This window comes from Rhagoletis pomonella, unplaced genomic scaffold (genome assembly GCF_013731165.1).
Source record: "Rhagoletis pomonella isolate Grant_MI unplaced genomic scaffold, Rhpom_1.0 Rhpom_scaffold_00001, whole genome shotgun sequence".
Classification (NCBI taxonomy): Eukaryota; Metazoa; Arthropoda; class Insecta; order Diptera; family Tephritidae; genus Rhagoletis; species Rhagoletis pomonella.
Genome location: NW_023458555.1, coordinates 3787905 through 3806722, shown reverse-complemented (window position 1 = coordinate 3806722; position 18818 = coordinate 3787905). Strand labels below are relative to the sequence as shown.

The window sequence follows — 18818 nt, the reverse complement described above, 5'->3', positions numbered from 1 at the left end:
AAAAAATCGGTTTGTATGGGAGGTGCCACGCCCCTTTTTCCAATAACCACAATTTTTCTCCATGAGTATGCCATTGGTTTGATATATCTCCATACCAAGTAAGAGTACTCTACCGTGAACACTTTCAGAGATATGCAGTATGAAATATTCGGTTTGTATGGGAGGTGCCACGCCCCCTGAACCTAGCGATATGAAATATACTTTACATCCGATTCTCATACCTACCAAATATACACAAAAAATTTCATAAAGATCGGTCCAGCCGTTTCGGAGGAGTTCGACCACTAACACCGTGACACGAGATTTTTATATATTAGATAGATTTTTATTTTACTTTGCACTGAATTTTTCAAATAATTTTATTCAATCAAACACGTCTTTGAAAAAATACCTTCGTCACTATATTTGGCCCGATTTTTGTGAGTATTTATGAATATTTTATGTGTATTGATGGTAGCACGGCGTTATAGTTTCTGGATGCGCTTTCGCTCGAGTGCTGATTTCCTTGCTATGGATACTGCGGTGAACAGATATCTAGCGTAATGATTTGTAGCAAAATTGTTAAAATAAGTAAATACGGTTTTTACTTTGGCAACTTAGCTGAGAGTTTGTATCATTTATTAGTTCTAAAATTTGTATGTTTCCAAATGGAACTCGTCCTATCAAAAATGGCTTTAATAACTAATGTAGCAAGAAATATTTGATTGCTACCACAATCCAAACAAACAACTCAGTTTCACAATCGAAATAACCGGAGAAAATACAAAATGCATCCAGCAGTTAGAAAATGTTTGCTGTAGCGGAAACGGAAGTACATGCAACAGGGCAACTTGTACCAACATGCATGCAATTGCTTTGCTCGTTAAGAATGTGGGAAGGACAATGTTCAAACGGAATGTATTTGATATCTTACGTAAAGTTTAATACAGCCTAAAAAAACGTGTTCCTGTGAGAATTATCTAAAACAGGGAACAACTGAAAAAGTTAGTATTTGTAGCTGCAAATACTTACGATTTCGCGAAGTAAGGAAATGCGTTAAGTTAGATACAGGAAGAAGTTATTGGAACTTTGGTATTAGGCAAAGGAGTGTTTGTTGACCTTTAAGGAAGAAAGTTAAGAAATAATGAGTTTCTAAAGTTGTAAACCAACCGAAATGTAAAGAGGGGATTTGGTGGAACGGAGAAGAGGCTAGCTAATGTAATATAATTGAGTAAAAAGCGAGGAAATTAAAACAAATGACAAACTTCATAAAATTAGACAGCGAAAATATGCAATGTAGCTTAAAGGAGTAAACCCGAAAATGAATGAAATGAAATGAAATAGAGTGGATGCAAATGATATGAAGCGATAACAAGTAACGTTTAAGCAAAACAACAAAACCGAGTTCAAATCTCATATAAAAATTTAGGAGTGCTGTTAATTTTTTCACGGTCCAATGATTATGTAAAAAGAATTATGGAAATCGTTTGACGTGGTCCAAAGTTATGCGGCAACATACATAAAAAAAATATATATATAAAAAAATAAAAAACATTCCGATGAATTGATAACCTCCTCTTTTTCTTAAAGTGGGTTAAAAAGTGAAACGAAATGGAATAGAATGTTGTGAAATTTAATAGAATGAAATGGAATATATTGGAATAAAATGGAGTTCAATATAATAAAATGGAATAGAAATGAATGTAGTGAAACAAAATGGAATTAAATTGAACGGAATAAAATGAAACGGAATGGAATGGAAGAGAGTAGAATGGAAAGCATATACATGCGTACATATTTCTTGAAAAGTGGAACCCATGGAACCAAAACTAATATAATTAATAAATTTGCATACGCAGCGAATTCATTTTCGGACTGAGTGCTTTGGATGTAAGATTAAATATTTGTGGATTTTATTTAAAGTTTTCGCGAAGAATAAAAAAAATGTTCGCTCTGGACATCCTTAAAATTTTAGTTCAATCATTTAGTTAGTTGGTTAAAGGGGTCGAAAGTGATGGCACATAGCAAATATACATACATACAAATGTACATGTATGTATACACATCTACATATATGTTTATAAACATGTGTGTTAGCGAAAGTACAAAACTCGAAAACGGACAGTAAGAGGGATGGCTCCATTGACAGTTTTAAAATGAAAAGCACCAACACACGCAAACATAAAAGCCCGTACGCTTGTACATATCTATGCCAGCAATAGGACATCTAGTGTCAACAACGTAGATGCAAACATCAAAGTCAGTTGTAGGTGGAGCTTTGCTTTAAAACAAAAGCAACAGATTCAAAACAGCAGCACCAGCACTTTAAACAACAAGAACAACAGCGCAGAATGTGACAGAACTGGGAGTCATCGAAAAGGACACAATACCAAAGCATTTGATGAATGGCCACAAAAGCCAGAAATCCTAATAAATATCCTGCCAAGTTGGCAGCAAAACAGCAGCAGCTCCAGCCGCTGGCTAATAAGAGAAGAGCGCAGCGCTGGCAGGCCAGAAATGCAGTTAGGCCATTAGTCATGACATTGAAGGCATATACGAGTATACATATACCGAATTGCTTATGGGCAACTGCTATATGGGAGCAGTGGGTTGGAGGGGCTGTGGTTATGTGTGGATGTGCTTACGTTTGTGGTGCATTGCTTACCAATAGCCTTTGGTCAGTCAGGCGATCAGCTAAAAATAAAAAGAAATTACACTTTCACACTTTGCTAAAAGTTGGGCCAAGCTTCGCCACCAATTTGCGGTCTGTGCCTTGAATTTGTCACAGAAGTGGAGGGCCCTACGTTTTTTGCCGCTTGTTAACGGCAAATTATTTTTGGTATGAGAAGATTTTTATGACTAAAGTACGCTTTAGGTTTGCCTACGCCTCTGCATAGGCGTGAACGCCTGTTGAATATTGCTCGGACCAGGCATCGTGGCTGGGTTGTAGTTGCCACCTCTAAACACTCGACCAGCTCGATCGCATTCAGCTTGCTGTGCCTAAATCGAGTCCGAGTCTGTCATTGACAGGCTATGCTGGGAGCGAAAAGTGTGTGTTGTTGTTCACTTGCAGTTGATAGGCTTTAATACGATGGCGCTGGCGCAGGAATGTCCATTCACATGAACACATAATTCGAGTGGAAGGAGATTTCACTGCAAAATTTGTGCGAAAATGAACACAGACAGCAAGCACGGATAGCAGAAGTGTGATAAATGACAAAAAAGCTTCAAAAGCCAATGACTGTGTGTTTGTATGTACGATGTGTGTATACTATGTACTCTTGTAAGTGTTTGTGAATGTTCTGAAACTTTCACTTTGATGCTATTTTCTCCATGTGTTTTTTGTGTTTTTAGTTACGACAAAGTGCGTGTAGTTACAATACGCCGAAAAATTTAAACCTTATGGAAAAATTATTATTTTTTCTTCTTCACCTTCGCAATTATCAACATCATCTTCTTTATATCTATTTGATCGCCCTGCTCTTTATCGCCATCCCGACCTCCTTTTTCGTCTCTTAACTCTCATCTTAACCTTTATCTTCATCTTTTTTTTCCTTTTTCGTCTTCGTCTTCATCACCCCCTTTCACTTTCGTTTTTATCTTTTTCACCCTCTTGCTTTTCTTTCTACTTTTTCACGTTTCAGTGGCGTACAATGCAGGCTTCCGCGTTCAGCCTACGCATTCGCCATAGAACATCTTCACCTTAGCGATTAATATTTAACGCAAAAATTTAAACTTGGATTTCACAAAAGATTTCGAATATAATATTTTAACCCGTTCAATGACGTATCGAACCGTTATCCACAAAAATTGATAACAGCCATCTTTGCGAAATAAAAAAGTAAGTGCGCCTGGGCCACACTGTAGAAGTGAAACTTACGTTACTTTTCTATGTATACATACACACATCTGCTTTTGCTTGAGGTTATATTTTTTCCCTTTTTTCTATCAATGTAGATCCCTACCTCTACCACTGTTCGTTTTAATAACATTCATGTTATTCTGTTTTTCCATTATCTTCATTTTTATCATTATACTCTATTGATAACAAAATTGATTATAACGTCCATCAAAATACTGATACCAAAATCGATGACAAATTCGATAAAAATTTCAATGGCAACATCGATAATACCATTGGTAGCTAAATCGATTAGAAAATCGATAAAAATATCGATATAAAATCGATAAATATCGATAACAAAATCGATAAGTATCGATAACAAAATAGATAAATATCGATAACAAAATCGATAAATATCGCTACCAAAGTCGATAAATATCGATAACAAAATCGATAATTATCGATAACAAAATCGATGAATATCGATAACAAAATCGGTTAATATCGATAACAAATCGATAAATATCGATAACAAATCGATAAATATCGATAACAAAACCGATAAAAATATCGATTATTTTATCGATAGGTCTCGATAATCCCAAAAATCTCTAAAATCCAAAAATAGTTCCCAGATTGAGTCTCTGCGTCTCTCCCTATATCCTTTCCTCTTTAGTTACCTCTATTTTAATCTTTCTTCCCCTATCTTCATCTTTGCTTTTATCGGTATCCTCATCCTCCTCTTTGTCTTTACTTCTGTGTTCATCATTTTTTTCATCTACATATTCCCCTTCACATTTGTTCTTATATATATAAGTAAAGTGTTTAGATTTACCTTGGCCTTAATTTTTGCCTTTATCTTTACGCATCTTTATTTTTGTTGTTGTTTTTACCTTTGCCTTTATCCTATTCTTCATTTATGTACGTAGTCACCTTTACTTTCATTCTTGTATTGGTCTTTTCCTAAGTGTTATTCTTTAACCTTTTGTTAGCAAATTTTTGTTAAATTTATACTATATGCATACACATAAGAAGCACTTGTTTCAGCCCCAACAATTTCTGTTGCACCATTTCCGTTCGTTGCATTATTTCTGTTGCATCATTTCCGTTGCATATCCACAAGAAGCACTTGTTTCAGCCCCAATCATTTCCGTTGCATCATTTCCGTCCCAACCAGATCCGTGTGCAATTTCCGTTGAATTTGCTAATTTACTCCCAACCAACCAACCGCCGTTTCACTTCAAAAATCAAAGCTTGAAGCAGCGTGCTCTTAAAATAAATGTTTAAATTTCTTACTAATGATTAATATAATCCACTACCTTCTACATAAACCCAAACGAGATTGTTAAAAGTTTGCACTAATTAGATGCAACTTGTTTTGTCTGGATTTCATGGCTTGTTCGCTCTTAAAATTGTGAGGTGTTTGAGTAGGACTTGAATAGAAATGTTAATCATTCAAGCGTAAATTTGTTAACCTTCACTTTCGAAATTTTTTAAGTATGTGTGTTAACGCTAGCACCCGTCCTTGTTCTCATATGTGGCGCATACACATTTATGTATTTGTGTGTGCCAAGCACTCTATCAGGTCACCTGTGCGAGCATAGGCGGGGCGGGGGGGTGCCTTTGCCGTCAGCACTAATCAGATTGGTTAAGCTGCCCGCGACAAATTAATATGCACCAGCACTCAGTCGAGCAGCGTAGAAATCGTTCGTTAGTGGGTGTGTGATATAAAAAGCAACAACTTTAATATAAAACAACAAAGCACTTGATTAATTATTGCCAAGAAATCGGCGAAGTATAGCAAACGAACGACGAACCGAACAACCGAATGAGCGTACAAGAAACAAGAGTCACTAATAGCTGGCAGTTGGCGGTTAGTTGGGTGGGACGATGAAAGAGGGGCTTTTGAAGTGCTGAGCTCCAGAGCTGTTATATTTTGAGTCGACATGCGACGACAAAAGTTGCACTAATTTATCGTTGATTCAGTAATTACATATTTACCTACTACTACATAGCTATTTATGTACTAAGTATATACATATGTGCATATATATGTATGTATGTATTTATAAATGAGTGTTAAGGTGAAGGAAATGTTGAAGTTGCTTTCATTAAGGTATTTGAAGTACACCTTTGTATGAAAACTTATTTAAGTATGTTTGTACTAGTAGGTATATATTAAACTAGTATACATACATACATACATATATACACGTTGCTTTTAAATGCTTTTTTTAGAGCTTTTTTCTACGTTTTTTCAACATCTCAAATGTCATCCACGTGAGCGACTCTTGATTTCGCAAATTAATGATTTCCTCATTAAGAGCATCCACACATTTTGTAAATAACATACGACATATGTATGTATGTATATATTTGAATAGCTATGTATATACAAACATACATACATACATATGTGTGCACTAAAGTACTTGGCAACCCTTTTTAAATCTACCTATTTTCTGTAATATTTTTTTTTTTAACATACCAAGAGTTAATTGAAATCTCACGTTAACGCTGCGTCAAATATAGGCGTCGACGTGGCTGCCCACAATGTCCTTGAAACTTGGTGCGTTAATGAAGGTTACAAACTTATGCACACACATACTCGTACTTTTGTAGCTAAAAAGTTTCATTAGTTCGGCGCAATCCGGCGCAGCAATGAACGGTCGGCAAAGAGTGAAACGAAAATTAACAAGTGATGACGCGTAAATGTCGCAAGCAATTAAACAACATTTTTTCAAACGAACTCGCGTTCACGCTACCGAGCGTTTTTCGATTGCATTTTGTATTACGCGTAATTAAAAGTCACGTGGTGAAGGAAGAAGTGCGAGGGTGTAAGTGGTATGCGACTTGGATTGTAAACATTTTTTAGCAATATATTATCAAGGACTTTATGGGGAAATTCTGGCAGCTGCCTTTCAACTCAACACAGAATTTCGAAAAACAAAAGTCGTTCGTAAACAAAATCTTTCAAGCTAGCCTGCCTACTGTCCTTCCAAAAGACTTTCAACTGTGTTCGTTAGAATCGCCTTGTTACTATCTTATTCAATTGATTAGGGATATTTAAGGTTTTCTAGCAACTATTTTTATGTAAAACTTTGTATAGTTTAGTTTTCGGGCTATTCACACCTTTCTAGGGGGTGAGACCGAGAATCCGAGCTCTTTTCGAAATAAGGGCCACCCTAATGTGCATACGTGTGTATGGATGAAGTCATTTGTTGCAAGTGGATGTTTCTTTTAACTTTTTTGCCGACAAAAAAATTATAGGCTAAGAATCTTTTGTGTTACAAGCAGAGGTTTGAAGCAGTACCTATGACAATAAAATAATGGAAATTTGATTTTGAATTATTGCCAGTATATTTGCCTTTGAAATTTGTGTTCGAACGTTACTTAAAAAGGAAGCGAATTTAATATGACAATCAAAGTCAACCGATTTGCGCAAATTGTCATCCATGGAGAGCACAATCTACAAAAATTCTTTGAAGAGAAAATTATGAAGTTAACAAAAATTTATTATAAAAACAAACTATTCTTTGTTTTAACTTTAAATTAATTGTACACATATATAAAGAAATATGTAGGTATGTATGTGTGATACAATACTGGTTTGCAAACAAAAGATGTTATTTTACATGCATTCATGACTTCAACGTAAACTTAGCGACAGATGAAGAAGAACCACAGATTATGTTCCTAAAAAAAATTAAAAATTTAGGAATATATACCAACATTTATTTTATTAAAGAATTTTCGTAAAAAGAAGCACGTGAACATAGAAAAGAAGCGTTCCTTCCTGCTAATAATCTGTGAATCAACACTTCCAAGAAATACGCTCGCAAAGTTTCAAATACATATATAAACCACATATGTCTAATAAAACTTTTGCCCCGCGTATTGGAACATTGACAGCTAAATTAAAATACACAAAGAAAATTCAATACGATTTTCGCAAGTAAACTAAATGCTGCGATGTCATATTTTTTGCACCATCGGCAAATGTTAAAAAATGTGATCATCACTTGCAGAATGGTCCCAGTGAGTAAACATCTAATCCCTGAAGAAGAGTTCAACAAAGTCAAAGATAAGTGAATTTCATTCAGTTTCTAAGGTGATTTGATGGGGTGTCTGGAATAATGCCAGGCGTGTTTTCTGCGAGAAAGGCATCAAAGCGACAAAAAAAAACTCGTTAGATTCACACTTTAAGAAGAACAAGAACATAGTCCACAAAGGGGAGGGACCTACAGTTTCACGCCGACTCCGAACGGCGATAGTACTTTTATTAGAAGCTTTTTTTCAAGGCAGAAATACACTCGCAGGCTTGCAATTGCCTGCCGAGGGGCGACCGCTATTAGAAAAAACTTTATTTTCTTATTTTTCTGTGATGTTTGTCGGAACTTGGGCTTGAACTCAGGCCCTGCGGAATGGTAGCGCTCACTGCTAACCACTAAACCACAGCGGCCGCCAAGATGAAAGAAATCGATATCTCCTCAATTATCTTTATCAATTTTACCAAACCCTTTCGCTATTTTCTCTTACACAATTCCTCTTTCAAAACGCACTCACTGCATTCGCACCGACCCAACAAAATAAATCTGAATTTTTTTTTTTCGCACGCTTTCGCCACTTAACTAACTGTTGTTTCATTTACTTACAAATTTCATTCACTATTTCCGTCGCCAAAAGTAACGATGTAGCAACTGGAATTCTTCCATTCCACGCAGTTTGCCTTTCAATTAAGTTGAGGATATCATTACAGCGGTAATAAGTTTAGCACCACCAATAACGAAGAATCCCCACGCAAAAACGTAAACAAAAAATTAGGTGAGCTTTTTATTTGCTAATACATACATTGATACATATTTATTTCACAACAGCAGTGGGCGAGTACACAACAGCAACCGAACTGTGTAAGAAGAATAGGTAAAGCAGTGGAAGCAAAGGAAGCAAGCAGGGTGACATAGCCGACGACTATTGTAAGCAGGAAGGAAGTGTAAGAAGTGCGGAAGCAGAAAAATAAGGAAAATAAGTTCTGAGCATGTTTCAGCGACGCAACGCATTCGAGTGGTCGCCATGCACTCGTTTATCGTTCCCTGGACGCGCCCGTCACACTTCGTAATGCTGTTGTTGCTTAGTTTCCGCTGCTCACTGTTAAATGGACGCCATTCCGCTGGTCCATTCATTCAAAAGTGCGGACGAGTTACCAGAGAAAAAAATGAAAGATTGGCTTATTTGGAATAAAATATAAAAAATGCAATAAGCTGCCAAAGGAGTTGAAGAAAGCAACGGCAACAGAAAAGAAAGAATGCCTTAATATACATGAAGTGGAATTTCGAATAACAGAAATGGCTTTTTAAAAAAGGATCTATTTACTTACTTATTTCGTTTTACACTTTTACTTCGCAAAAACTTTCTCCATCACACAATTTTTAATTTGATTTGCTTGTTATACAGCATTTTACTACCGGCCAGTAACTGCCAGTTGTTGACTGCTAGTTGCCGTTACGCCGCTGGGTGCTCCAATTATTTCTGCTTCAGTTGCTCCCACTGCTAGTGGCGTACTTCCCAGCAAACTCAACAGTCTTTAACGTTAGGGAAATTTGGATTTCTACATTAGATAATCGTTCTCGAGTCGATGACGAAGTTAGAGAACTACATTAGAATTCGATTCGAGAACGATTAGAGAAACAACGCAAATGAAATTCACATTCGAATCCCATTAGAGATCAACATTTAGAATTCGATTAGAGAATTAATATTTTCTCAAGTCGAGAACTATGTCCCATTTTTGTTGAGATCGCTACGATTCTCGATGGTTTTTTGTGTCGTTCTCTAACATTTGAGATTGGAGAATGTGGCTAGTTCTCCAATCATTCTCTAATCGATAAGTAACCTCAATGTTTGCTGGGTTAGTAGTTCTTGTTATTTGCTTTGTTGAACTTTTTATTAGACATTTTGATGATTGTCATTAGTTACGTTGCATAATTTCCCGGTAAGGATTAGCGCGCATAACGATTCCACGGTTTTCTAAAAGCTTATATAATATTCTCATGAATTTGCACGGGAACGAATGGATTTATTTAAAGCATCGAAATATGAGTGAACAGAAACACCGTTAAATTATGCAAAAAAAAAAGATAAGAGTCTTATATTTATAGCAGTTCTTTTTTTTTTTTTAAGCAGCATCGTTAGTTGTCATTAGCAATAATTATTCTAAATAATAGATTTACCGTCAGTTGATATAGCAATCTATCAAATTAAATGGGATTAACGATTGGAAATAACTAAAAGTTTCTCCTACAATGATATCTAGTAAGTGTAGCAAGTATATTCTTCCAATTAGTAGGTATTTAGTAGGTAATTAGTAGGTAGGCAAAAGGGCAAATATAACTATTTTTATAACAAAAGCTCTTAACTCCTTGAAATTAAAATAGTCACGGGGCCCCTATAAAGAACCATACTTTTGCAGAGCCGTAAAAATGGTTTTCAAATTGCCAATCGAATTTAAGATTTGTTTTATTTTTCGTCATTCTGTTATTATATCTATTATATTATTATATTTACTTCAGACCTTTGGGATATGCCACCGGAGTCATAAATCCTGCGTAGCTTAGTTTCCTCGAAAGCGCTAAATTATTTTCATCTGCGAGGACGGACAAAATGCGATATTTGTGGAACGCGATTTTAAAATCAAATTCACTTTGAATTAAGAGAATTGAGCAAATGAAATCTTTAAAATCGCATGGGTGCCAGCGTGAGGAGAATATTTTTAAAAGGGTTTCCATATGTTTTAAAAGCCGGATGAAGTCGATAAGCTTCTCAATAATAACAAATATTTACTATTTTTGTTGCCTGAAACAGTGCTTTGCTTATCTACGAATTTTCTTGAAAAAAATTTGATATATATTCATATATTTGACATATATTCATTTGGCTATTTTATTATAATCAAGATAATTTAATAATTTAGATAAAAATTTTAAACACTGCTTATGAAAATTATGTTATCAAAATTATAAGAGACTACATGCGTGATATAACTGTTTGGTTTTTATCGCTCATAAATGCATACATATCGTCGTTTAAAGTACAAAACCGCGTATCAACAAAATACAAACCCGCGTATGTGAGGTTGCATAAATTATTTTCTAGAGAGTTAAAACACTCACATTTCAAAATGGTTCTCTTTTTTATAAAGCAATCGTATATCTGGCTAATATATTTCAGGCCGAATGGATAAGGATTGAGCCAAGCGATTGTGTGAGCAAATCCAATTTTTGGCAGCCAATGTCAGTTACGCGGTTTTGCAGAATGACGATACGCGGTTTTGTACTTTACTTTTGTTTAAATATTATCAAGCACTAAAATAAACTTTTACTGCCACAACATTTTTGCAAGTAACCATGAGCTATGAATTGCATATAGAAATTCTGATTAGGTACTTTGGTACTTAACCTCCAAAACAGAAAAAGAAATGTATGCTATCTACCCAATTAGCGACGGAATTCGAAAAGCTAAAACGAAAACGCAATTAGTTGATAGTCTTTTGAATGTTGGTCGTGACGTTACGCGAAGACAACAGGTTTAGATTCTGAAAACAAGGTTCAATTACTCTTGTAGTGGGTGGTCAGGATATTTCATTTAAATATATGTATACGTGAGTTATTGTATATGGTTTTAAATTACAAATAAATAGAAATTGCAAAATACGAATTTAAATTCGTTTGCTAAAATTAGCTTAAAATGTAAATGATATTTTTATGTAGCGTTCGATTCGAGGATGAGATCGTCCTTCATTGCGGTCAATATCTAACTCATCGGCTGTATTTTTCCGAGAACTTTACCATGAACAGCAACTAAAACTACATAAATCTACCCCGAATCTCTAATCATCTAATCCATCTGTTGTAGATATCAAATTAATATGGGTCTGTGGAATTCCATTTCAGGTTGTGTATAATTTGTAGAAGTAAAGTAAACAACTATGTTATCCGTCGTAATTCTGATGAATCATAAATAATGAAGTTGAATTCTAGTACACATAAAGTCAAATGTAAGCGCTTTATAGTCTGCAAAAACAGCGGATGTTGAAAACAAAAAAAAGTTAAAACAATTTTTTATTCCGGTTTGTCATTGCGCAACAAATTAACTGCTACAGTATTTATCTTTGAGTAATAAAAAAATAATAATTAGAACTTCAATTATCTACTAGTATGCATGAGATGCGAAAAATTACAGTGCAAACACTGCTAGATATATATGTATCTTTATATATACACATGTACATACCTACTTTACAGAAATAACTATTTCTGAAAACATTTAATTACGTTGACGTATTTGATAATTAACGGGCACTTGAACTTGAATTATTAAAAAAAAAACAGCTGACAAGCGATGCCTGATGTAGTATACCCAGTTTGCTGCAGAGCGTAGACGGGTTCGAATTGACGTCGTTACGACGTCGATGTGGTGAAGTCGTTTGGGTGAACTCCCAACGACGTCATACCGAATTCTTTTTCCTATACAAAATTTGTACTCCATTACACTACAATTTAATTTATATAGCTGCTTTATATCTTTTCTTTTAATTCAGATAGAAAAGTTTGGAATTTTTAGAAATGCTTGCAGAATTTTTTTATTAATATGAATTTGTGTGGTTTTTTGGTAATATTTTCTGTATCGTTTTGCAGTTCGCTAGTATATCGTTTTCGCCATCCGTCAGCGAACTGTGTTTTTCATACGAGAACGAGTCGGAAACGACGACGTTACGAAGTCGTTGGGAAAACTGGGTATATTTGTATATATATATATATATATATATGTATCTAGATTATCTTGTGAGTAACTGGGCTACATGTGTATAGAGATAGGCGTGTGTGAAAATGTGTTTTCGCTTTAGCGTACGCGATATGCCAATCCACTTTTATGCTATCTACTACTTGAGTACTCATTACGACGCACAGTGGACCAACAGCGAGTAAAGAGTGGTAAGATATATTTTATATTTATTGAAAACCTTACTTATTTATAATAAGCTTTTACCTGCGGGTTTCACCCCACGTCTTTATAAAAATATGAAAAACAAAATATGTAAGGATGTTATATTTTATTTCAGCTCTAATTTTACTACAGAAGAATAAGGAAGGACAGCTGTATAGCCTGGGTGTTATCTAGTGAAATGTAATAATAACTTTTTGACACAGCAAGGTTTTTTATTTACATTAACATATATCCAATAAATTATAAAGTAATAGTTGAAATACTAATGTTACAATATTAAATGTTTAGCTATCTAATTTCTTTGGAATAATAACTCTAACATTATTTAACAGCATGCTTTTAGTACTTCAAATCGTCTATTAACATAAATGTATTTTTCATTGAAAAATTTTGGCTATTTTCCTAAGAAATAACAGAATAAATAATTTATCATAACCACCTACTTAGGTTTTCGCGACTTTTGGTCACATTTCTTTGTACATCGAGGTAGATGCTTTGCAAATTATGTGAGCATAGGCTGTTTATGCTTGCTTTTCCTTTCCTATATAAATAAAAATGCATCTTGATGCGGGCGCTATGGTGTAGTGGTTAGCAGTGCGCGCTTCCATTCCACATGGCCTGAGTTCAAGGCCGGCTCCGCTTTGTGACAACATCAAGGCGCACGCCACAAGTCGGAGGAGAACCTCGGGCACTAGCGTATATATAAGCGCTAATCTATTACATATTATTATTATTATTAAGTATTATTACTATCTTAATTCGTTTTCTTTTCTCGAAATGTTATTGCCTTGTGCCTGAGATGCCAAATTTTCGTTTTCTTCCCACAACATTACATGCATTCATCTGTCAAAAATTACTTAAAATACAAACAAATTTCTGATTGGTCAAAAACTTATTGAATACCATTGGATTATCAGCTCGCAAGATTTGGCTCGTATAAAGGGCTCATCACTAAATTGGACTAGACCAAATTTGTTTAGCTAAAAGGACAGTATACTGAGAAATTTAACCCGTTTTTGCCGAAAAGAAATCACTCAAAATATCACTGCCTTACCAAGCTGCCTTCGTATGATCAGGGGAAATTTCCAAAAATCATACAAAAAAAAAGTTTAAAAATGAACTTTGTTAGTTAGTTTTTATAATTTTTGACCGTATGGGTTACACTGTGCAACGCTTTGACACATTATTTTTACTCACATATTCGATTGATACTCGCTCTGGGTTACATTGTTCGAGAGAGATTAGTATGTACATACATATTTACGTTTGTATGTAGATTAATAACATATGTAAGTATGTACCTACATTGTATTCTTGTATGATATGAAATTGGGCTTGAAATGTTTATTGTGAGAAAGAAGGAAAATCATTGCTTTATATTGCAATGCCGAAACGTTTTTTTAACCTACGAGCGTATTATAAACTCGTACAGATATGAATACTTATATATGTAGATACGTAGATAAAAAAAAGCCATATGTTGTTATGACAAAGCAATTTTTTCAATTTTTTGCTCAGATATTCAGACCAACTACTTTTTTATGTATTGATTAACTAAATAGAGAGCAATAAAGCCGGATATTCAAGTTTCCGAAAACATCAATGGACAGCTTTAAATGCTTGAAAGTGAGTAGATATACAGGTATATGTAGGTAGGTATGTACTACTTATTGGAATCTCACCATTGCAGGTGTATATATGTATGTACTATGCACGTAAGTATGCTGATAAATATTTATCTGTTTGTTTGTGAAGTATTATCAGTGATTTTATATTAAAGGGGTCATCTGTATACAAACATACTTACATATGTAAGTATGCCAGGGATTAATACACTGAAAAAAAGTTTAGGGTAAGTGCTGGGTGAAATTTTGAGAGACTTTAAGTTTAACTCAACAATGATAAAATTCTAGGGGATTTTCAACAGTGATTTGTGTGCTTTTTTCGCGTTTTAAATTAATTTCCATTTTAGATAGGTAAACTTATTTCTTTCAGTATGCTTGCGAATTTCATTACCAGCTCGCTTATGTATTCATGCACTTACACGCATGGCTATCTCACAGCAGCGACGATTTTAAAAAATAAACGCAAATGTATAGCTTTTGTTTACTTAACTCAAAGCTTTTGCAATATTGTCGCCTTTTAAATAAACGTACAATGATATAGCAAATCTTTTTAGTATTCGCGCGTTACTTTACGCTAAAGCATCCCAAAATAAAACAGAAGGATGCCGCCAAATAATCGCAACTACAATGCCGATGAATTAGAGGCACCAGCGTGGTTAAATGATGAGTTCTTCACCAAGGTGTTGCACAACTTCGAGACAGAAGCGAAGAGCTTGCGTCTGAAGTGCACCGAATTGTCACCTGCCACACTCAAGGGCGACCACTATGCCAGTGTGATGTTTCGCGCAACAATTGAGTATGAATGTGATGGCGAGGATAAGTCAAAGAGGATGATTATTAAGACAATGCCTTCGTCGGAGGGACAAAAGAAGGAAATGTTCGAGAAATCATACATATTCGAGACTGAAATCGGCATGTACACCGAGGTTATACCGCGCTTCGAGCAGATATTGCGCGACATCGGCGATGAAACAGTGCTCAGAGCGCCGTAAGTGAAATATGGTAAATAAGTGTGCAAATTAAACAATAAAACTACGGTTTTTTTTTTTTTGAATTACAGCATCCTTTTTCATGAATTGAGTCCTGAAAAGATTATCATCTTGGAGGATATTGTACCGCTGGGCTATGAAATGTTGCGTGAACGCTATCTCACCAACGAAGAGCTTAAGGCAGCCTATAGCAAGTTAGCCAAATGGCATGCCATAAGCTATAAAATAAATTTGGAGGTACGTTCCGCGAAGCACAACGGCGATTAGTGCATATATAGCTGTAGCCATTTGACAGAACAATTTAAGTCCATCTTTCACTGGAAAACTCAATAGCAATACATTTTATTTAAAAGGTTGTGAATAGTGATAAAATATTTTAATATTTCTCTCGAATTAAGTACAACATTTTTCTCCTTCACGGTTTGTCCTTGAAAAGCAGACTTAAGCTGTTCTGTCAAATGTGCACAGATATGTATACATACATACATAATTCTTTCATTCTAATTTAGGAGCCGCAATATTTCGAGAAATATCGTCAGGGCCTACTGGCTGTGCCGAAAATCGAAAAAAGTGCAGCTCTCGCCAGCGGCGTTGACTATTTGATCAATAATTTAAAAACTATGCCAACGCTGTCTGAGTATGTGCCGCTTTTCGAACAGCTCAAAAGTAAATTATTCCCCGGGGCCATCGCATCGTTCAAGGAGTACCGCGATGCGCGAAGGGAGGACGGATATTACGTGCTGTGCCATGGTGATTTTCACAACAAAAACATGATGTTCAAACAGGAAGCGAGCACCGGCAAACTGGTGGATGTTATGCTCTTAGACTACCAATTATGTTATGTGGGTCCAATGGTGAATGACCTGATTTACTCATTTTTTATGCTGTTAGACTCAGAACACCGCGAAAGCTTTCCAGAATTGGTTCATTTTTACTTTACGGAATTCAAAGAAACCCTGCAGAAAATCGGACACAAAGGCTCCATGCCTAAGTTAATGAAAATACATCAGCAGCGAATGCAGCACAAATACTTGGGTAGGTTTTGCAACCCCAATTGTGCTATGCTTAAAAAAACTTCGATGAAATTTAAAAACTTTAAAGCCCCAAAAAAATTAAGCCATGTTGAGATATTTTAGTTTGCTTTTTTTTTTTTGTTGTAAATAACGAGTACCCTTACAATTTATTTTCTTTTCGCAGAGCTTTTCCTTCTCATCACATTTCTTCCCGCTTGGTTGGCTTTCCGTGGAGGTGATGTTGGTCAAGATGATTTTCTAACATCCGACGACTGTAGAACTCATATATATGCTAAAAAAGAGTTCGCAGAAGAATTGCAAAAATTGTTGCCAAAGTACTTGCATCTAGGTTATTTTGAACAAGACTAGTTTTAAGTTTTTCATAATTGTAGAAACAAAAAATTCTTATATAATTTATTAATAAAAAATTGTATCTTATTAACCGAAATTGTTCCAGAATAACTTTTTTTTACATTTTTTTGCCTTTTTCTGTTTGTCAATTTGAATCGAGCTGTCAATTAAAGACCACACAAAGTATTTGTGAGTAGTCTTGGAAGGTAAACTGCTGTGGAAGCGCAATGCAGAGGATAGGGAGAAGAAGGCCAGTAACGCCCTTTATGCATGTAAAAGTATGCTGGGAGTCACTTGGGGTCCGTCATCTGCCCTGATGCATTGGTGCTACGCAGAAATAATCAGACCAATACTGCTTTATGGCGCTTTGGTGTGGTGGAATGCCGCAAAAAAGTCCTCATACCTCGAGCCAATGGATTGCTTACGGGGCATATCCTTGGGAGCCTACCAATTCGAGAAGTTAGAGGTCAAGCCTTAGCGTAACCTATTCGTTAGTATCATCAGTGGCTATGGTTTTGGGTAAAAATAAAAATAAGTATATTTTTTTATTTGGTTACCAAAAGACGAAATACGTTTTTTCAGAGACAGATAACTGCCAAAAAACAGCCCTTAGTGGCCTACAAGGAAGTGAAAAAATACAACAAGTTTAAAAAAAAAACAAAAAAAAAACGGAGAAATCAAGTCCTATCAGAGTAAAGTCCGAACGCTGGGCGGTCAATTTTATATAAACTGAGGCGACGAACATTTGCAAGTGAAAGAAAAACTTTGCTGGAAAGCAGGGTCCGAACTGTTATTGATCAAAACTGTTATTAACTGTCACTGACTGATTGTTATTGATGACTTTTATAAATTCTTCGTCTTCAATAACTGTTTACTAAAATAAAAGTCAAAAAATAATTGTTAAAGAGCGATTTTTATAATAAATTTTTTTTTACTGTTACGGTCCCTGCTGGAAAGAGTTGGTAACGAAATTTAAAACTTTATTATTCGGATTAGAGTTAAGGTGAAAGCAGTCCATTTGAAAGAAATCAATTTCGAAATAAATGAATCCGAAATTGATGAGTGCGAGATGATAATGACGAAGAAATCATTGATCGGTTGTGATTTGATCAGATTTTAAAATCAAACCTTACTAAGACAAATTCTGTTAGTCTAGGAAAAATTATTTTCTACTCCGTGGTCAATTTATACAAACGTGGTATAGTGGAAACTTTTTTAAACGCTTTTATTCAACCTCACTTGTATTTATGTATGTACATGCGTGTGTCCTGGAATTTCGCAATCAATATTTCACCAACTTCCCGATAAGCTAGAGACTTCAAACTTCAAACTTAACTCATAACCCGATGCCAATACAATATGAAAGATGAAATAATCCGCTAGGAAGCGCAGCAGTCGAGGCATTTGGAAAACCCATATTTATGGTCCAACTTGGTTCATTGGAAAGCTTGTTTTAAAAATGCATTTTTACTATTAATTATTACTTCATTTTTCCCATTCTTTTAAATAGTAATGGTCTAAAATATATTTTTTGCACTCCCAATAAGTTATTCGGCAAATTCTTTCGAATTTAAGCCAAACAGTTTGCCGAACATCAATTCAAAATATCTATGCGTTGTAATGTTCAAAATCGTTTCTGTTTAAGAAAAACTTTATGACTCAAAGGAAACTGTGCTTTCACTTATTTTCTGTTTTGAAAGCTATGTATTTTTATTGTTATTTATTTTTTGATACCATAAAGAATCAATTGGAGTTTACTCCAACAAAACACAAAGGCAACAAAGGCTGACAAAATGTACTAAAGTTACCACAGCAAAGGCCAAACGCTATAAAAGAAGGGCACTTTCATGCTTACATATGTATGTAAATCAATTATGCCCTGACCAGAGATGAAAAAGTAGGTACAATTGTACCTTTTTCCGACGTTTGATGACTTAAAGGTACATTAGGTACAGTCAGTGGATTTAAGGTACAATTATTATTATTGACCCATATTCGCTTTTTGATTTCTGGA

General features: G+C 35.1%; 1 protein-coding gene across 1 annotated transcript; it reads left to right on the top strand.

Annotated features, from left to right (window-relative positions):
• Nucleotides 1-14988: 14988 nt before the first annotated feature.
• LOC118750462 lies at nucleotides 14989-16888 on the top strand. Its single transcript, XM_036485181.1, has 4 exons — nucleotides 14989-15439; nucleotides 15512-15677; nucleotides 15950-16475; nucleotides 16638-16888. The coding sequence occupies exons 1-4, from the start codon at nucleotides 15054-15056 to the stop codon at nucleotides 16820-16822; spliced, it is 1263 nt and encodes a 420-aa protein (XP_036341074.1). The 5' UTR covers nucleotides 14989-15053; the 3' UTR covers nucleotides 16823-16888.
• Nucleotides 16889-18818: the final 1930 nt, after the last annotated feature.